This window comes from Eumetopias jubatus, unplaced genomic scaffold (assembly GCF_037043125.1).
Source record: "Eumetopias jubatus isolate StellerSeaLion01/CBP00866 unplaced genomic scaffold, mEumJub1_p1.0 scaffold_2, whole genome shotgun sequence".
NCBI lineage: Eukaryota > Metazoa > Chordata > Mammalia > Carnivora > Otariidae > Eumetopias > Eumetopias jubatus.
The window spans coordinates 122,040,224-122,058,363 of NW_028274808.1; the positions used below are offsets into that span (position 1 = coordinate 122,040,224).

The following is an 18,140-nucleotide window of genomic DNA, read 5'->3' on the forward strand; positions in this document are numbered from 1 at the left end:
AAAAGAAACCCCCTCTAATAATGTGTCTCGAGTCTCTTCAGTTTAGCTGTTTAAAGGTGCAAGATTAATATTCCTAAAGCTCAGCTCTGATCATTTCAAAATTTTGTTTTATTTCTTTTTAAACATTATGAGCTTTGAAGTCAAAAGCCCTGGCTTCATTTTATGGGCCGGTTATATAATCTGTCTGATTCTCACTTCCCCCTCTAGTGGAAATAATAATACCCACTTCAAAGGGTGGTTGTTACACTTAAGCGATATGTGTGGGATGCTAAGCACAGTAGGTGTCAATAAAACTAAAAATAAAAAAGTCAGAAGCTGAAAACCTTTAAGGACCTCTCTGTCCCTACAGTATAAAATCCAAATTCTTTTTAACTTTTTGAAAAATTTTAAGTAGACTCCACACCCAACGTGGCACTTAAACTCACGACCCTGAGATCAAGAGTCATATGCTCTTACCAACTGAGCCAGCCAGACTCCCCCAAATCCAATTTCTTGGATACCACGTTCTAGACCCTCCACAGTCTGGCCTGGAATAACCTAATAACTGAGTTGTTCATTTCCAGCCAGATAGACAACTTCACTCTTTTCCATAAAATCAGTGGTTTTCAAATTTTTTTTTTTTAAAGATTATTTATTTGAGAGAGCAAGAATGAGAGAGAGAGAGAGTACATGAGAGGGGGGAGGGTCAGAGGGAGAAGCAGGCTCCCTGCTGAGCAGGGAGCCGGATGTGGGACTCGATCCCAGGACTCCGGGATCATGACCTGAGCCGAAGGCAGTCGCTTAACCAACTGAGCCACCGAGGCGCCCCAGGTTTTCAAATTTTTGACCAAGGCCCTCAGTATGACATATATTTTAATTTTTTAAAGATTTGATTTATTTGTCAGCAAAAGCAGGGGGAGCAGCAGGCAGAGGGACAGGGAGAAGCAGGCTCCCCGCTGAGCAAGGAGCCCGATGCGGGACTCCATCCCAGGACCCTGGGATCATGACCTGAGCCGAAGGCAGATGCTTAACCGACTGAGCCAACCAGGCGCCCTGACATATATTTTACATATGAGACAAGTTTCATGAAGTGGTCCTTCATCTTGCCTCATGAAATACATCCTATTCTGTTTCATTGAAGAAGGAAATTCTGGTCTTGACCCACTAAACCTGCTATCAGCAGGTTTTCAGACCTAGTTGAAAGACACTGATCTAGAAGGGCTCTTCCTCTACATTTTCTGAAATTCTACCCTTCCCTCGAGGCCCATACCCTCCTGTGAAATCTTCCCTCATCTTGGCATCTCATGACCTTATCCGAACTTAACGTTTTTCTCAATCTCATTGATGGCATTTACTGCAAATTGGCTTTTATGTTAATTATTGATTTATAACTGACTTCTGTGACTAGATGGCAAGCGCCATCGGGCTTGGTCCCTGTGGTCATTTATCAACCTGTGTGGGTGGGGGAGGGGATCCTCCCCACAGAAGCCCTCTGAGGGGTTAAGAAGTCGTGTAGTGGCTTGGGTGCTTCGCTCCCTTTATGCTGACTTTGAAAGCCATAAAGTCAGTGCGTGTGGAGGGGTCAGGGTGGGGGTGGGCAGATTCTTGCCAGGACTGCTGCCTAGATTGGCCATTTTATCAGATGGGATTCTTTGTGTATCTGGAAACGAACGCTATTAGGTTGGGGTTGTGATTCCAGCTTCTAAATAGAGATTCTCCATTTCCCTTTTCCTGACATGACTGGATCTCAGAGGCTTCTTTCAGCTAGGACGGTATGTGAGCCAAGATCATATATCACATATTCCTCCCTGCGGAAGCACAGCCTGGGATCTTGAACCCTTGAGCTTTTGCACTGTGGAACCCATAACGATTTTAGCCCAGGAGACCTGTATTTTATCACCCCAGACAGTTTTAGATATGTTTCCGTGTGTGTTTGCTGCTCTGTAGACCCTATATGTGAGGGAAGTTATACACAGTATTGCTCATGTGGAGCCTTTCTTCTGCAAGGAAAAAATGCTGTATAGGCCAGGAGAGAATGTTGGTTTCTTAACTAAACCCCCTCTCACACACCTGGAGCCCAGTTTGGAGATCCTGACTAATGATGAGATTTAGAGATATGCAGGACCCATTTTATGTTTACACAAATTATCTACCCAAAAGTTGACCTCATTTAAAGGAACTGATTTAATTTAGGATAGTTATTTCTTTCTCTTTTAAATCTAATTTCAGAAGCTTGAGTGAAATAGTAATAGATACCAGAGAACTATCTGTGCAGTAATGTAAATGAACAAACCTAGACACAGCAACATCGGTCTTGGGACAATACACGGATAAAATACATTTCAGAAGTATCTGGGAAATCATAGACTTAAAAACAAATTACTCGTCACTGCTTGCTTCATTAGATGTTAAGAAAGCACGCTGATAACGGCATAATGAAATCCAGTTAAAGTTACTGATGCACAGTTTTTATAATGACTTTCTTTTTAAAGAGACTGATGGACCTTTAGGTTTCTGTAGAAAATCTGTTCACGCATAGGCAATTTTTTTCTCTTTTGAGCGTCAAACCCTTATGGGCACTTATGAAGTGAGTTTAGCTTAATTCGGTGATCAGAGAATTTGCAGACATGCTTCCTTATATAGAGTCTCTCCCATCCAGTCTGCCATTTAGCAGAGCTCAAATGTGTGTCCAAGGAGGCAGAATTGGTCCCAAAGGAGATTTGGAGAAAAACTTCCTTCAGTATTTAAGGTGCTTGACAAAGTCATGTTCACGTGGAAGTCCGTTCTGAGATGAGGAAGTTAAAATCAGGTGGCTTATTTTGCATTGCTGGCTGAAAGCCTGTCTGATGGGATTGGCACGGAGCACTAATTAATCACCCAGGGTCTCCTCATTCACTAATCACATGGCATGAAACTTCCCTGCTGGCTGAGACTCAAGGGCAAACTGTGGGCTTCCAGCCAGCTTATTTTTCATAAGTATTATGGTACCTCTAAATTAATGTGAACCTAATATATGCTGTCAGTGGTTTACTTTCCCATGGTGACCCTCTCTGGTTAAACAGCTTTCAGTGAAATCTTATATGGAGAATGAAAACAAGTTCCTTGCAAGAGGGGGGGAGAAAAGGAAGATTTAGAATCCTCTTTGTAAACCTTTCTTCCCGTGGCATATACTATTTTGGTTCTGAAAATAATCTGGATTAATTGAATAATGTGCAGATGATAATTGCCTTTTGTTATTGGAAAAGCGAGCCTATATAATGCTTAAAGACTTTTTCCATGACCTTTTTAATTGCAATAGTAGTGTGTTTATTGAGTGCATGCTGTGTACAAAATACAGACCTTAATTCATTAGTTCTCACGTCAGTCTTGTGTGGATGCCATTTACTGCCTCCATTTACGGGTAAGAAAATTGAAAGCCTGTCAACTTGTCTAGGGTCCCATCTAGTAAATGCTGGGGCCCAGAGTTGAACCATGGTTTGTCCACCACAGGGCGTGCTCATTTGATGGTGTTACAGTGCCTTTACTCTCCCTTTTAACTTGAGGAAAGTATCAGTGGCCTTAGTCTTTAAAGACATCATTCCTATTCCCATATTGGATTCTTACATTCATCTGAATTATTTTGGAAGCATGTTGATCTCTAGGACATTGTTTTATGACTTCAAATCATTTTAATATGCACCTTTGTTCAGAGAACAAAAAGTTGTGGGCATCTTTAAACCAGAGGAAATAGGTGCAGCTTATTCATAAATCACTCACACTATTGTTCATCTTGAGACACTTCCAGACAATTCTATTAGAAGAGGAAAATTCCAGAGAGCACATATATGGATCGTTTCCAAGGCAGTGCCTGTTGAGAACCCAGCCTTCCATCCTGAAGCTGTGAATGGTTTGGCTGCATCTTGTCTTATATGTAAATTAATTTCTAAGAGTCTGTGTAATAAACTCCTACATAAAGGAGTGATTTGTCAAAACCCATTTCCCTTGTTAAAAATACCTAACTAGAGAGAACAGGTTGATACTTAGGGGTTTATATAGGTTCTGTGTTAAGCCAATACTTTTCTCCTTAGTATGCAGTACTGATGTTTTTGGTTGAAAAGAATCCATTCCGTTTCTTTTTATCGTGTCATGAAAAGTTGGAAAGAGGAAAAACTGAGCTGAACATACAGATTAAATAACTAAATGGTGCCTTCAGTCCGCCCTTTTGTTTTCAGACATCCCCCTCCCCACCCTTTGTGAGTCATTGAGCCAGTAAGACTGATCAAAGATGCCTCAGTGTATAGAACATTTTATGTGGAGGTTTATTTGTCATCCACAACAAAAGACTAATTGCCTCTAGGCCTTCTTTCACATGATAATCAATGGGTTTGGATCTCCTGGGTGTACTCCATGCATCCTGCATTCATCTCTCAAGACGTTTTAGGTTTTGCTTGAATATAAAGCATCAAAAAGATGACATCAGCCCAGTAAAAATATTGAGGGGATTTTAAGCATGAGGATGGAGATGTAAAATGTTCTTGCTCGACTTGACGACTTGATCAGAATTATGACTTCTCTGATAGCTATTCAGAAGGCCACATGGCATTTCTAGGACGAAGCATGTTTCTCAAATTTTAGCATTTCAAAAGGCCCATGGGGAGAAAATTCAGTTTTTATTTTAATATGAACTCTCAGTTCTCAAAGATGATTTCTTGGATGCCTATGTTACTAATGTTATCAGTAAGATTTTATTTTAAAGAAACATTCTGAATTCTAATGAGGAGTGGTATACTCTGAATACAGTTTCCTCTAGGGGCTCCTGGGTGGCTCAGTTGGTTAAGCAACTGCCTTCAGCTCAGGTCATGATCCCAAAGTCCTGGGATCGAGCCCCGCATCAGGCTCCCTGCTCCGCGGGAAGCCTGCTTCTCCCTCTCCCACTCCCCCTGCTTGTGTTCCCTCTCACGCTGTCTGTCTGTCTGTCTCTCTCTCTCTCTGTCAGTTATATAAATAAATAAATAAAATCTGAATACAGTTTCCTCTAGTGACTCTGCCTAAATTGGGGAGTGTGTGTGTGTGTTTGCACGCACCCACCATGGGAATGGATAGGTTGGGCACTATTACTCTGCTCATTCTATACATCAAAAGAACTGCAGTCATGTTCTTCTGGTGTTCTTTAACAAGTATTTCTAACTAAGGTTCAGTGTTTACCAAAATTTACCTGAAATATGCAGTTATTTCTTAGCAGTGTTTTTAATATTTACGATCAAATGGGAATACTTAAAGAATTATACGTTGACTAAAGACATCTGTTTAGGAACAGTCACTTTTCCCCCAGAAAATGTATAGATATTATGTTTCTTAGAAAAGAAAGTAGATTATATTTGGCAAGACAGAAGAAACAACAAAATTTTAAAACCTACAGATATGTGGACAGAGTATTTTGCGTTAGGTTAAATAGAAATGCAAATTTCTCTGCCTCTGCCTTCTCGGAGCTGACTTCCAGTAGGGCAGACCAGAGACTCCGGTGCTGGGGAGCAGTCTATTGGGTGAAAGGGAAACACGAGCTCCTCTTCTGTAAGACAAGAACACCAAATGTCAAGAGCTGTGCAGGGTCTGAGATTTTGCCCTACCTGCCAAGTGACATGTTACCTTGCCCCAGTGTCATGGATGCTGACAGAGACACCAGACTCCTAAGTCAGAGACATAGGACTTTATCAATCACAGCACTACTTGTAGCCAGAGTAGCAGTAATTTTCATCCTCTTTTCCTGAGCCCCAGTTTCTGTAGGGTGATGCAGAGAAGGCCAGTTGACCACTGTATACTGAATGAGTTGTGTTACAGGAGGGGGTCCCTGAATTTAGGAACCCAAAACTTTTATACTTGGCAGTAAGCCTACCTGATTCTTTGCAGGATCTCTTCTAGGAAACACTGTCTCTGTCTTCCAGGGCTGTCTGCTATGCAAATTTTCTTGAGGATAGTCTGTAACAAATGACTCACTTCAGTTCCTCCCCCATAAGAAGAGCAAAAACTTGAGGAAATGACCTCCTAACACAAAATACTCTGGTAACACTCCAAATAAGCACAGCTTCCATGAACGATTAGTGTGTGCCAATTCTTAAGGGCTGGATGTGCACCAGATGACATGGCCAGAGGCTACATCGTGTGACTTACCCTGTTGTTTTAACAGATTGATAAAATGTGATATTTTAATCACATCAAGTATCTATTTAGCCTATCCTTTTCAAAATATCTTCCTTTGTGTTGGATCACCACAGCCCTGTGTAGCTGGGGCAGGTGGTGGTCTTCTCCATTTACGCTTGAGGAGACTGTTGTTCAGTTACTTGACCAGATTTGCACAGCTAGTTAACATCCTGGTTGGCACTAAACCTGGGGTTTCCTGACACCCAATCTGTTGGTCTTTGAAGCGCATTGCATAACTGTTTCCCTTTGGTCTCCTACACAAGGCGAAGGACATTACCGGCCACTATAGAGGTGACCCCAGGCCAGTCCCAAGTTCCTTTTTTGATCAATGCCACACCTCCCAACCAATCCTGGGTCTTGCCCAGCCACACCAGGCACTAGGATTGTCTTGTGATGGTGCCAGTGGTGTCCAGAGTCAGGAAACTAGTTTGAAATAAGGGAAGTTACTTTCTGTAATGTCTTCTTGTTGTTCTAAGTTTTATTTTCCGTTTAATTGAACTTGTTTTAAGTTTTATTTTCCGTTTAATTGAACATGAGCAGTCTCCACTGTTTCGGCCCCTTTCTCTGCCTGACTTCATGTATACGTACAGGTGATGGATTCTCCCTCTGTGGGCTTTGGTGACCCCTCCCTTTCTTAATTCCCACCACCCCTCTGTCTCCTTCTTTGCAGTCTCCCCTTGAAAGTCCCCTCTGAGTACCTCCCCATAAATCTCAGTGTTCTCTAGGACAATGCCTTGGCTCTCTTCTGTACAAAGTCTTTATATGGCCTCAGCAATGACCACAACAACACTTAAACCGAGCACGTTCTATGTGCCAGGCACTGCGCGCAGCACCTTGGGTGCATTATCTCATTCAGTCTTTCCAGTGACCCTATGAGAAGGATACTGCGATTCTCTGTATTTTATAGAGGAAGAAACAGAGAACCAAGAGGTTCATTATTTGTCCAAGGCTAACCTAAGGTCGCCTTGGGCATGACCTTGCTGACCAGCCTCTTGGTCCTCATGCGTCTGTGCCAGGACATTTTCACCTGAGTGCTTGAAAGTGAGCTCTAAAATTGATCTTGCTCCCTTACCAGTATTCCTAACATCAAACTCGATGGTGCAGCCTGCCAAGTTGCTTAAAGTTAAAAGCCTGGAAGCTTTCTTAGATTCTCTTCTCTTCCCCATCTCCTGCAAGTAATCCCCTCATTCATTTGACAGATATTTAAGATCCGCTGTGGAGCACACGTTGTGCTAAGTTTGGGGGATGCAGAATGAACTAAACAGACAAAACCCCCTGTTCCCGTGGAGCTTGTTTTCACAGAAACGAGTATCTCTCTTTTCTAGATCTGGACATTGAGGACTGGGGAGGGTAAGTGACTTGCCCAAGGTCACATGTTGAAGTTTCAAACCCAGGCATTCTGATTCAAGGAACCACGGTCTTAGCCTTACACCCTAAGCTTCTTGTCACGATGTCCCATAGAGTCTTCCCCTTAACCTCTTCTGTCTTCATCCTCTTGCCACTGCCACTGCCTTTGGGGCCGGTGTCCTCATCACCAGGATTACTGCAGTTACCTCCCAACTCGGGTCACTGCCTGCATTCTCACCTCCCTTTGGTTCATTCTCCGTGCTGTACTGGAATGATTTTTCTAAAATGCCATCTTATCCTGTCACTGCGCTAAAACCCTTGGTTGGCTTCACCTAGCTTGGTGGTGCCTTGGTTTCCCCAAGACACAAACAGCCTGCAAATACTAGGCCCCTGCTTAGCAACCTCCCACCCAAAGGTTCTCAGACTTTACCACGTATTGCCAGTTACCTGGAGGGCTTGTTAAAACAGGGCTTGCTGGGCCACACCCTCAGAGTTCCTGATGCGGTAGGTCTGGGGCCGCCTGAGAATTGCATTTCTAGCAAGTTCCTGGGTGCCGCTGGAGCAGGACCCACACGTGGAGGAGCTCTGTTTGCCGGGGTCCAGGCTGACGATCCCCGCTTCAGGTCCGGAAGCACATGCCTGCTCTGAGGGACATGCTCTTTCAGGCTCTGATCCTTTTGCCGGAGGTGGTCTTCCTGCCTCCTTTCCTCTAGGACACCATTCAAGTGTCCCTTCCTAGGAAGCTTCCTCTGACCCCACGGTGATCCTCTGGCCGCGCCTGTGTTTCTATGGCAATGTGTGTCTGGGAAGGCTCCACTACTCCCTATGTGCGCTGTGGTTTCCCTTGTGTGTTTCCCACCCCCTGCCCCCCTCGACAGCTAGCTCCTTAAGCAAAGAGGTCATTGGTTACGTTCTTCACCTTTCTATCCCGCGCACCTAGCCGAGTGCCTGGTGTATATTGAAGAGACTCAGTAAATGAATTGAATTATATAATCCTACTTGTGCTTTAAAAAAGAGTAATCCTATTTTAAGTTTCATTTGCATTAACCTTTAAATCTTGCCCAAGATGTTTTTTAAAACCTGAGGATGTCTCAACACCACACGGGACACATCTGAGAGCATTAAACTTTCCAGGCTGCCGTTAGCTGGAGCTGCATGGCTCGGCTGTTTAGTACAAACGGCAGGAGCTTATCCCCACGAAGGCTGATGTTTGTAGATAACTTCACTTCTCATGCCTCTGGCTTGAAATACTTGAGTTATCCCTCCGTCCTCCTCAGCCTTTAGAACATCCCTCTGGTCTGTTCTTAGCCTTGGTTTTATCTAATCAGAGGGCTACAGATGGAAGAGCCCAGGCGATGTAAGCCTTGCTTTTACCGAGACAAAGATTAGTGGGCTGTAAATTTGCAGCCTCCCTGTTTCCATCCAGAATTGCATAGCTTAATCCCTCCCGTTCCTTTCTATGTGCCTGCATTGCCTGCGTAATTTCCAAGAAGAATATAGGTTTTATTGCCTGCAGAGCCCTCCCCTTTTCTCTCCCTTCCCAGCTCACGTTACTAGTTCTTGCCAAAATGCTAAGTTCCAAACTTGAACAAAGGAATTTCTGAACGAGATTGTCCCTGGGTTGTAGACATGTCTTCAGGGGGGCGCTTTGGCCTTCTCTTGGTGTGGTACAGGTCAGAGGCAGAGAGCCCTTCCACCTTTTCTGGGAAAACAGGAGGAGAAAACACAGGAGCCACAGGAGAGGCTCCTCTCCTCCCTCTTATCCTCCTTCCAGGCTCCTGCTTTGGGAACCATCTCTTGTGCTCTAACTGTATCCTTCTGCTTCCAGAACTCAACAAGCAGGCAGAGGGCATCCCTTTCTTTTCTTTCACGGGGATGTGTGGCTGAATTATGTATACCTTCTCACACCAAGTGACCACAGCTCTACCCAGTAGTTCAGAACCACTAGAGCTTCTACCCAGTTATTTGGAAAGGAACACCCCCCTCCGCCACATCCTTATCAGTCTCCAGAGCACCGTCATGCTCATGCCCGTTCAGCACGCTTTCCTGTTAACGGGGACTAAGCATGAAGGAAATTAATCCGGTCTCTTATTTGTTGTCTTAGGACTCTCCTGGTTGCAAGTAACAGAAAGCTCCCAAAGTAGCTTAAGCTAAGATGGGAGGGGGGAGGCGTATCCTAAGGACCCAGGGCACTGCCTGGGACCCAGGACCAGGAAGTGCAGCCACAGGTGCTGGGGATAAGGACCACTCTGTAGTGGTCAGGAATGGAAGTTACTCCTGGTTTCTCTCCTACCTTCTCCATCGGATGCTTTTTCCACCACACCCTGGTCTGTGCTAGCATCAGGGAGACTGGGGCTGACAAAAATCACTGTGTCCAGTACCTGATTCCTGGGGAAGAGAGACTCTTGTCTCAGCCTGGTATTTGTTGTAACGGCTCTTCCTGAGCCACATGTCCCACCTTGGTCAACTCGTCAGTCTAGAGAGGGTGGGGGCGGGGGAGTGATCCTCCTTCACAAACATGGATGCGGGGGCCCATCCTTGGGGGCCGGTTTTCAAAAAGGGAGGGTGTAGATTGAGAAGCTACCCCAACCTCAATATTGGTTATAATTTATATCCCACATTCTTGCAAAAGAATTCTATTTTTAAAAGTGGGCATAATGAAACCAAAACCCATTTCCAAAGGAGATAACACAAAAGGAGTGCTAAAGTTAGGGAGAGGGAAGATGCATCAAGAAGCCGCGATGGGAAGAAATTTTAACATCGGATTTCAAAATTAGTAGGTTTTTAAATTCCGGGTCCGCGGGTACCCCAAATTCCTGAGTCAGATCACTATGCTAAATAGAAAAGGTCTTAAATTAAGCATGATCTCAGTATTCGGACTAGAGTTTATTCATTTCTTTTAAATGCACAGGCATGCTTGTGTACACTGTTCCCGGAAGGATCCTCCAGCCGGGGTCAGGGGAGGGAGATGATTAATGGGAGAGCGGAGCTGCGGCCTCCTTGCTCCACCGGGCACAGGTGCTCTGGGTCACACAGCCCGAGTCACTTCTGTCTGAGCACAGACTGTGTCACCCCTTTACGATCCTCTGGGTGGGTGAATATCAACAAGGGTCCGGGTGGCGGGTGGTGCAGAAGTTCAGAAGAGACGCTTCAGATCACTGTGAATGAGGAGGTTTTCTCCTACTTGGAGGAGGCAGGGCTTGAAGCAGGGCTTCATCTGGCCCCGCTGTACATCTGGCAGGGAGGCTGTGGGAGAGAAACATGAGGAAGGGGAGGGCGCTAATAGGCACGAAGTACTGACCACAGGGGCTCCTGGGCTGCCACCCAGTCTCACACGATCACATTGACCCCGACCGTCATTTTGTGCATTTCCTTAGGTGCCCTGGTAATCTCCATTAGACAAATGCGAACCATGGGGCTCTAGGAAGTCAGGAAACCCTCCAGTGCTGCTTTATCTCCCGCAGGAGATCCCGGTAATGACTGGGGCTTCAGAGCCTCACCCCACCTGGGTCCTGTTGTCTCAGCCCCGGGGCCCTGCCGGGCTGCTCCTTTGCAGCACTCCCCCTGCCCCCCATATCTACCAGCCAGCTCCTTCATCTTCGTGTTTTTCCTCTATGCCTAGCTTTCTTCATGGACACTTGCCTTGGCCCTCTATTTTAATATTGCAGCCCCTCCTTCCACCTTGAGCCACATTTCAGTCCCTTTCTGCTGCTCTCCCCTCCCCCAGTGCTGCTCACCTTTTAAAATTCTGTATTGTCTACTCATTTATGTTTCTTTGTCTCTCTTTTCCCTCCCCGTCCAGCCCAGCCAGAACGTCCGTCCCGCTGCAGGCACTTTTGTCTGTTTTGTTTCCTGATTTATCCCAAACCCCTAGCGCGCTGCCGGGCTCATAGGAGATGCTCAGATAAGTGTTAACGAACGAAGAGCCTTTCCCGAGATCACAGAACCTCGGAGCCCTGGCAGGGGCGCCCCGCGGGCCACGTGTGCTCAGGTGTTCAGGCTGCATGGAGGCTGTCGGGGCCAAGTGACATGAGACAGGGTGACCCCGGCTCAGATGGGGAGTATCCTGTTTACAGGTTTGGGCTCTATCTGTCAGGCCATCTTCTCATGAGGGTTCCACACCGTTTGAATTCACCAGCTGGGACGCGGGGACCCAGTGGCAGGATTGGGATTGACTTTCTGTGTGTTGAACTTTCTACACAGCCCAGGCTTACTCCTCTGATGTGGCAAGAATTATGCCTGGAGGCTTTTTATTCCTAATATCAGCCCTTCTCTATAAAGGCAACATGTGTTTTGTTAACCTAAGTATTTGGCACACTTATGTGAACTGCACCCCCCCCCATCCCTGCCAGAACTGGAGTGGTGGTCACACGAAAGTGTCAGCAAACATCTATTGAAAAGTACGTGTGTTGTGGTTTAAGGAAAATACATTTTTTTTCCCTAAAGGCACTCTTTCTTCTGTGCCAAATGTTTTCAATGAATCTCTCCTGTTTATTCAGGCAGAGCTTAAAATTTTTTTTTTAAACTTCATCAGAATGTTGAAGGAAGAATAGTTCCTTCCACTGTTGTTTTGGATAATATTTTTGAGGCTCTAATTTAGGTGAGAAGATTGACCTGATCTTTATTTTCCTCTGTTGTGTTTACCTTGCTGCATTGTTATTTTGAGTCTGTTCCCGGGATGCTGGGCAGATGCCATTGACGTAATTGTTGTTTTTTAAAAAAGCAAAGAGGATTGAAAATGTCTGTTTAGGAGTTGCCTGTGACCTCTAATGTACACCTGTACATTATTGCTTCCATTTATGATTACAAGTAGGGGGAGGTAGATGTGTGTATAGATTTTAAATAACTTATTTTTTTTAAGTATACAAGCTGAAATATGCTCCTTTATAAAGAGAATTCAGATGGCTGGCAAAATACCATAAAAGGAAGCTGTCCTTCAGAAATGCCACTAGATCTTAAGCTAATTATGAAATTGGCACCTGAGATTTATTTCTGTCAGAGAGGACATAAGATGGATTTTGAAGAGCCGTAGTCTCCATGTAGAAGGTGCCAGAAACAGGAATTTTCCTTAACCCCTCCCTCTCTCTCCTTCACCCTTGCCCGCGCTTCACCAAATCGAGCCATCACTGTAGATGTCAGTTTTACTTTTAAACAGTCTCAGTTCCATCTTTTTCTTCACGTTTCCATCCAGGACACAATCAGGTATTGTCTGCGTGACTAAAGCTGCCTCCTTCCAGTCCCTGTGTGTCCAGTCTGGACTCTCTCTTATCTTTTCTGCAGCCCAAATCTGATAAAGGTCCGTGTCCTTGCCCCATCCCAGCCCACTACACACAGATGGCCCTTAGAAGACTTCCTGTCACTCTTAGCGTAATGACTGAACTCCTTGATGTGCCTTATGAGGCCCTGCATGAGCTGGTCCATGCTCATGTCGCTAATGACCCACCTGCCACTTTCCACCCATTCTCCACACACCAGTCACACAAATCACCCTTTAGACATTTTTACTCACTGCGTTCCTCTCACCACAGTGCCTTTGCATGTTCTCTTCCCACTGCCTGAAATACTCTTCCTTCCTTTCTTTGCCAGTTAACATCCTCTCATCTTTCAGACCCCAGTTCCTACCTCCCTGACATAGGGAAACCCTCCTGGACTGCTCTCCGGGTCAGGTGTTCCTCTTTTGTGTGTATTGGCCTTAGTTTCTTCTCCTTGATAGCACCATCAAGGGCACTTTTGTCTTTTATGCTTTATTTGATTAACACCTCTCTCTCTCTCTCTCTCTCTCTCTCTCTCTCTCTCTCGACTGTATAACTCAATGGGGGCAAGGACTGTATCTATATTTATTACAAGAGAAAAGTAGTACCTAGCACAAAGTAAGAACTCAAGAACATCTGAAGATTGTAGATGGATGGATGAGTGGCTTTTTTTAAGTTGTCTATTACACCAGTTAGAATGGGGCACTGTTCTACTTCCAAGGTGTTGGAGGCTCAGCTCCGACTGAAGCAGCAGATGGAGAAGGAGATTTTCTGTTTGCAGTCCCCAAAAGGGGGCAGATGTGTCCTTCCCCACAGAGACTCCCAGTTGCCCTGGTCACATCCTAGGGCCATTTTCCTCTCTAGCTTTTCCTGAGTGTCAGCTCTGCTGGCTTTTATGCTGCCGTCCCCAGGGGACTTCCATCAGCATGCCCCTCTGTTTCCACCTAGGTCCAGTCTCCATTCCAGCTAGGAATATACACCTTTGCCCAGAGGGCCTAGAAACTCAAGGGGCGATTTTGAGTCTTAGGACAAGAGTTTCAGGAAAGTACTAAAACAGTTTTGAGCTTGGGCTGAGGACTCAGATCTCCTGAGCAACACGACTTAAGGTTTCTGAGGTCTTGTTTCCTTATCTATAAAATGGGGATAATATTAATTTTAATATATTCTATTTATTTCGAAATATCCAAAGTTTATAATTTCAACATATAATCAGTAATAAAATAACTACTGAGGATTTTCCATTCTTTTAATTTCTAATCAAGTCTTTAAAATCCAATGTGTGTCTTACGTGTGTTAGCACACTGCAGCGTACACCAGCCATAGGAGCGGCTGTCTCAGTGAATTCGTATAAAACACAGTGCCTAGTTCATACTTAGCACTGAACAAATGTTGGCCAAATTACTGGTACTCATTTTAAAACATCAAAATTTGGGTGGTCAAACGTTTGTACTGCACGTTTGCATCTGTTGCCACGTGGGGTGAGGCCTCAAATCTGCTGTGGGGTGCCCCCCCACCTTTCCAAAGGAATGAAGAGTTGACTTTAAGTGTTCTTCCCCATTCCCTGGAAGTTGGCCTCAAGGTTTCGGAACGAGGTCAGTTTGGTGGTTTATGGTCGACTTTTCTTCTGGAGGTGGGAAAGGGGAAACAGCGTGCCTCAAGTGCTGCATGCCTGTCTCTGTTTTTTGGCTCTTTTCTGTTTAATTATTTGAAGCTGGAACAACTTGATTTTAAAACAAAACATATGGGCTGAGAGTAATTGGGAGGATGTTTGCTAGTGATGTAGCACCGAAGGTATGCACAGTTGAGGCCCCGGCCCTGCGCCGCTTGCTTGCTTAGGTAGTGAGTGCTTTTCTTCACTGTGTTTTTTCTTCACATTTTTAAACCTTGTTTGGAGAGTCACAGTTAAAGCAGGAAGTATTAGAGCAAGACTGTAGAGGAAATTGTCTGTGAGTCTTCTTTAAATTCTGATTCCCACCCCCCTGGGTGGAAGATCATGGGTTTCCAATCTGTTATTATATGATTTGTGAAGGAAAAGGGGTTTTCAAAGTGCCCAGAAGAGAGGAGAGCTTCATACAAAGAGGGCAGAGTTGACCCACCAGTTGAATTTCTCTGTTCTTCTGGGTCACTCCATTGCTGACACGCACATGGGAATTTCTGTTCTACAACCAACCAGTCCTTGTGTGAAGGCAGGGTTCTCATTGTTTAACCTCTCCAAGTCCGCTTTTCTTGCTGGGGAAGGAATAAACGATGCCCTCGTCATATCACACGTAATTCTAACCTAAACGCCTCTACTTTCTATCATATGGGGAAAATGGGAATTTTTCAGGATGAGTAAGAATGCATACTTTGATTCAGTCTCCTCTTGGTTCACATCTCTGCTGCTTCGTTCAGTAGCGGTGTGCTTCTAAGGAAATGAAACTCTGTAAGCCTCTTTCTTCCCTTTCTTAAAAAGGGGTTAATAACAGTGCCTCTTCCACAATAAAATTGTGGTGAAGCTTAAAAGAGACACTTCATGCAAAGCACTAATAATAGCACAGAGCCTGTCCAGTAATAAAAAATAAATGTTAGCGATTAGACAGGAGTCCTCCATGGGGACATGTCCCCCCCAAGAGGCACAGCTGACCGTGATGTTCTCTGCCGCGCCATCCCACCCACTGCTTGTGGTGACGGTGACTAAGTACTGCACCAGGGAAGGTGGTTGACCATTTGTCCATGAAGAGCTTTAGCTGTGAGAAGGTGAGGCTTTTCTCTGGGATGAGTTTCACATCAATGGGCGTGAAGTCAAGCACTCTTGATTTCAAGGTCTGATGGGATGCTGTGTCTGCACTTGTCACTCATTACCCTATTGTGCCTAGGACCTCTGCATATGAAAGTAACATGCTGAATTGCTGTTTTTGTACTACAGAGTCCCCAAGTATCTTGGAGTCATTTGGGGGACTGGTGCATTTGTCGTTTTCCGTCAAAAACCTAAAGTGACACAGCACTCTGACCAGGGCCATAGAGGGACCAAGCATGGTTTTCTGTCGGGATGTTCACAACAACAACTCTTTTGAAACCCTTTCCAAACCTCTAAGAGCAAAGAGCAGGAAGAAAGGGGTCTTCTGTTTTTGCCAAATCAAGGACATGCTGGAGCTTTTGCGTCTGCGGGTTCTGAAGGTATTGGATGCGATTTCACTGGAGTCGATAATTGGCAGGAGATTTGGGACATTCTGCTTCTAAAAATACAACCAGATTTTCAGGGCCGTCGGCCGTCTGTTTTTATTTTATTTTATTTATTTATTTATTTTTTTCAGTCCCCCCTTTCCCCTCCGCTCCCGCTGTTTCCCCCAGCCCCCCTTGGATTGATGAGCCAATGCCCACAACATGTCAGCAACCACCTGCTGTGGATGAAGACCTCATCAGGTGGACAGCTCTCCGATTTCCCCAGAACGACAAAGAATAAGCACCCGCACGCCCATCTTCTGTGTGCACCTCTCTCAGTGGACAGCTTTCCTGACATTTAACTTAATCAAGATGTTAGTAAAATAAACAGGGTGCACTGCTGCCATCGGATTGAAACTGCTTGTTAACCTGCCCGCTCTCTTTTCACTTCAGTGTTTGGGAAGGAAATTCAGATTTGCTCTTGGTAATGAAGATGAGGAATAAGATGTGCCCGTGCTCATGGGCAATTACACCCGGTCCTGACCACTGAGCTCTGAGGGGGTGGACAGCCCTGTACAATGTGTCATCAAACATGGGACACCCTGATTGCAAGACCTGCTATTATTTTAGGTAAAATCAAGGGGAAAGAACTGAGATACCATCGCTTTTAAGACCTGTCCCGATTTCAGACATGTTAAAATGTGGGGAGCGGGGAGAAATGTGTATCTCAGAGCAGATGAAATAAAGTGACAACTAACTACAGTGGGAAATCCCCCTGGTTACTGCTTGCTCCCCCCACCCCCCACTCAACACAGCTCAGGGGCAGCACTGTGGTGTTTGTGTGCTCCCTGGCATACGCGAAGTTATGGCACTGAGTTGAGACCAGGCCAAGCTATGGAAGCCCTTGCAAGGATGATAGAAGTCATATAAGTTTCTGAAAAATGGAAGACTCCAGGACTTTTCTTGGGTCCCATTGGACTTTGTAAGACTCATGTTACCTTCTGAAGAAGTGGTAAAGAGTGTGTTGAGGGCTTCTGCATGCCCTCTTCCTGGCCCATTTCCAGGGGCATGATGGTGTAGAGAGAATCACCAGCTCTTTTCCACTCATGTCTCTGGTATTCCGTTTTCTAGTGAATACCAGGCCTGGCTGTATAGGGGCAGGTACTGTGCCCTTTCCTACACTAAAAGGCAGCATTAAACAGTATTTATAACTTTGGTTTTACTCAAGAGTCTACCTAATTATTATTCTTCATAATGTCAATGACTTTGGAGCACCTACATGTCCCCAACCCTTCTTTTAAAAAAAAAAAAAAAAAAACTTTAAAAATTTCTATTTTTCCAGGTTTACTGAGATAAAAGTGACATAATTATAAGATATTTAAAGAGTACAACATGATGATTCGATATGCATATACGTTGTGAAGGAATTCCCCACCCTTGAGTTAACACATCCATCACCTCACATAGACCTTCCTGTGTGTGACATCATTTCCGTTCCCTTAGCAGAAGTTTAATTTTACAAGACGGTATTACCAACTGTAGTCACGGTGTTTACATTAGATCCTTGGACCTTATTCATCTTACAGCTTGTACCCTTTTGCTAACCTTTTTTCTATTTCCCCCAGACGCTGGCAACCACTTTTTTACTCTGTTTCTATGAGTTCAATTTATTTATTTAGATTCCACATGTAAATGATACTCTGTGGTATTTATCTTCTCTGTCTGGCTTATTTTACTTTGCATAATGCCCTCCAGGTTCATCCATGTTGTTGCAAATGACAAGATTTCCTTCTTTTCTAAGGTTGAGTGATAGTCCATTGAATATACATACCACGTTTTCTTTACTGAACCCTTCTGAATGCCTAATTTTAATCAAGGTGATTATGGTATTTTTCTGTCAAAGGCTGTTACTCAGATTTTAGATAGGAGTATTTCTCAGCCTGGTAAAGTGACAAAAGAATCGGTTGAAAACTTTATTTGTATTTGTGTTAGTAAAAACATGGCATTTGTCCTTATACTTAACACCCTTTCTTTCTTTCTTTCTTTCTTTCTTTCAGTTTTTGGGAATAGCATTTCTTGGAATTGGACTGTGGGCGTGGAATGAAAAAGTAAGTTGAATATCATGAAAATGCACCCATTTTGGTTGTTAGAGGTTGCACATTGTACTACATGTTGTCTCCTTTTCCTCTTTGACAACAGCAGAGTATAAAGAAACATTCTTTAATGAAAGAAAGTGTTCTTGGA

The 18,140-nt window shown here is 44.5% G+C and overlaps 1 protein-coding gene across 5 annotated transcripts in view; it reads left to right on the forward strand.

Annotated features, from left to right (window-relative positions):
• The window catches only part of TSPAN5 (tetraspanin 5), a 169,643-nt gene that overhangs the window by 118,064 nt on the left and 33,439 nt on the right, over nucleotides 1–18,140 (forward strand). For 3 of the 5 annotated variants that reach the window (XM_088021101.1, XM_088021100.1, XM_088021104.1), the window contains one exon: nucleotides 17,954–18,004. In XM_088021101.1, the coding sequence (XP_087877227.1) occupies nucleotides 17,954–18,004 (51 nt within the window). Of the gene's footprint in view, nucleotides 1–16,349; nucleotides 16,527–17,953; nucleotides 18,005–18,140 lie in introns of all 5 variants that reach the window. The other 2 variants (XM_088021103.1, XM_088021105.1) reach the window with 1 other exon arrangement.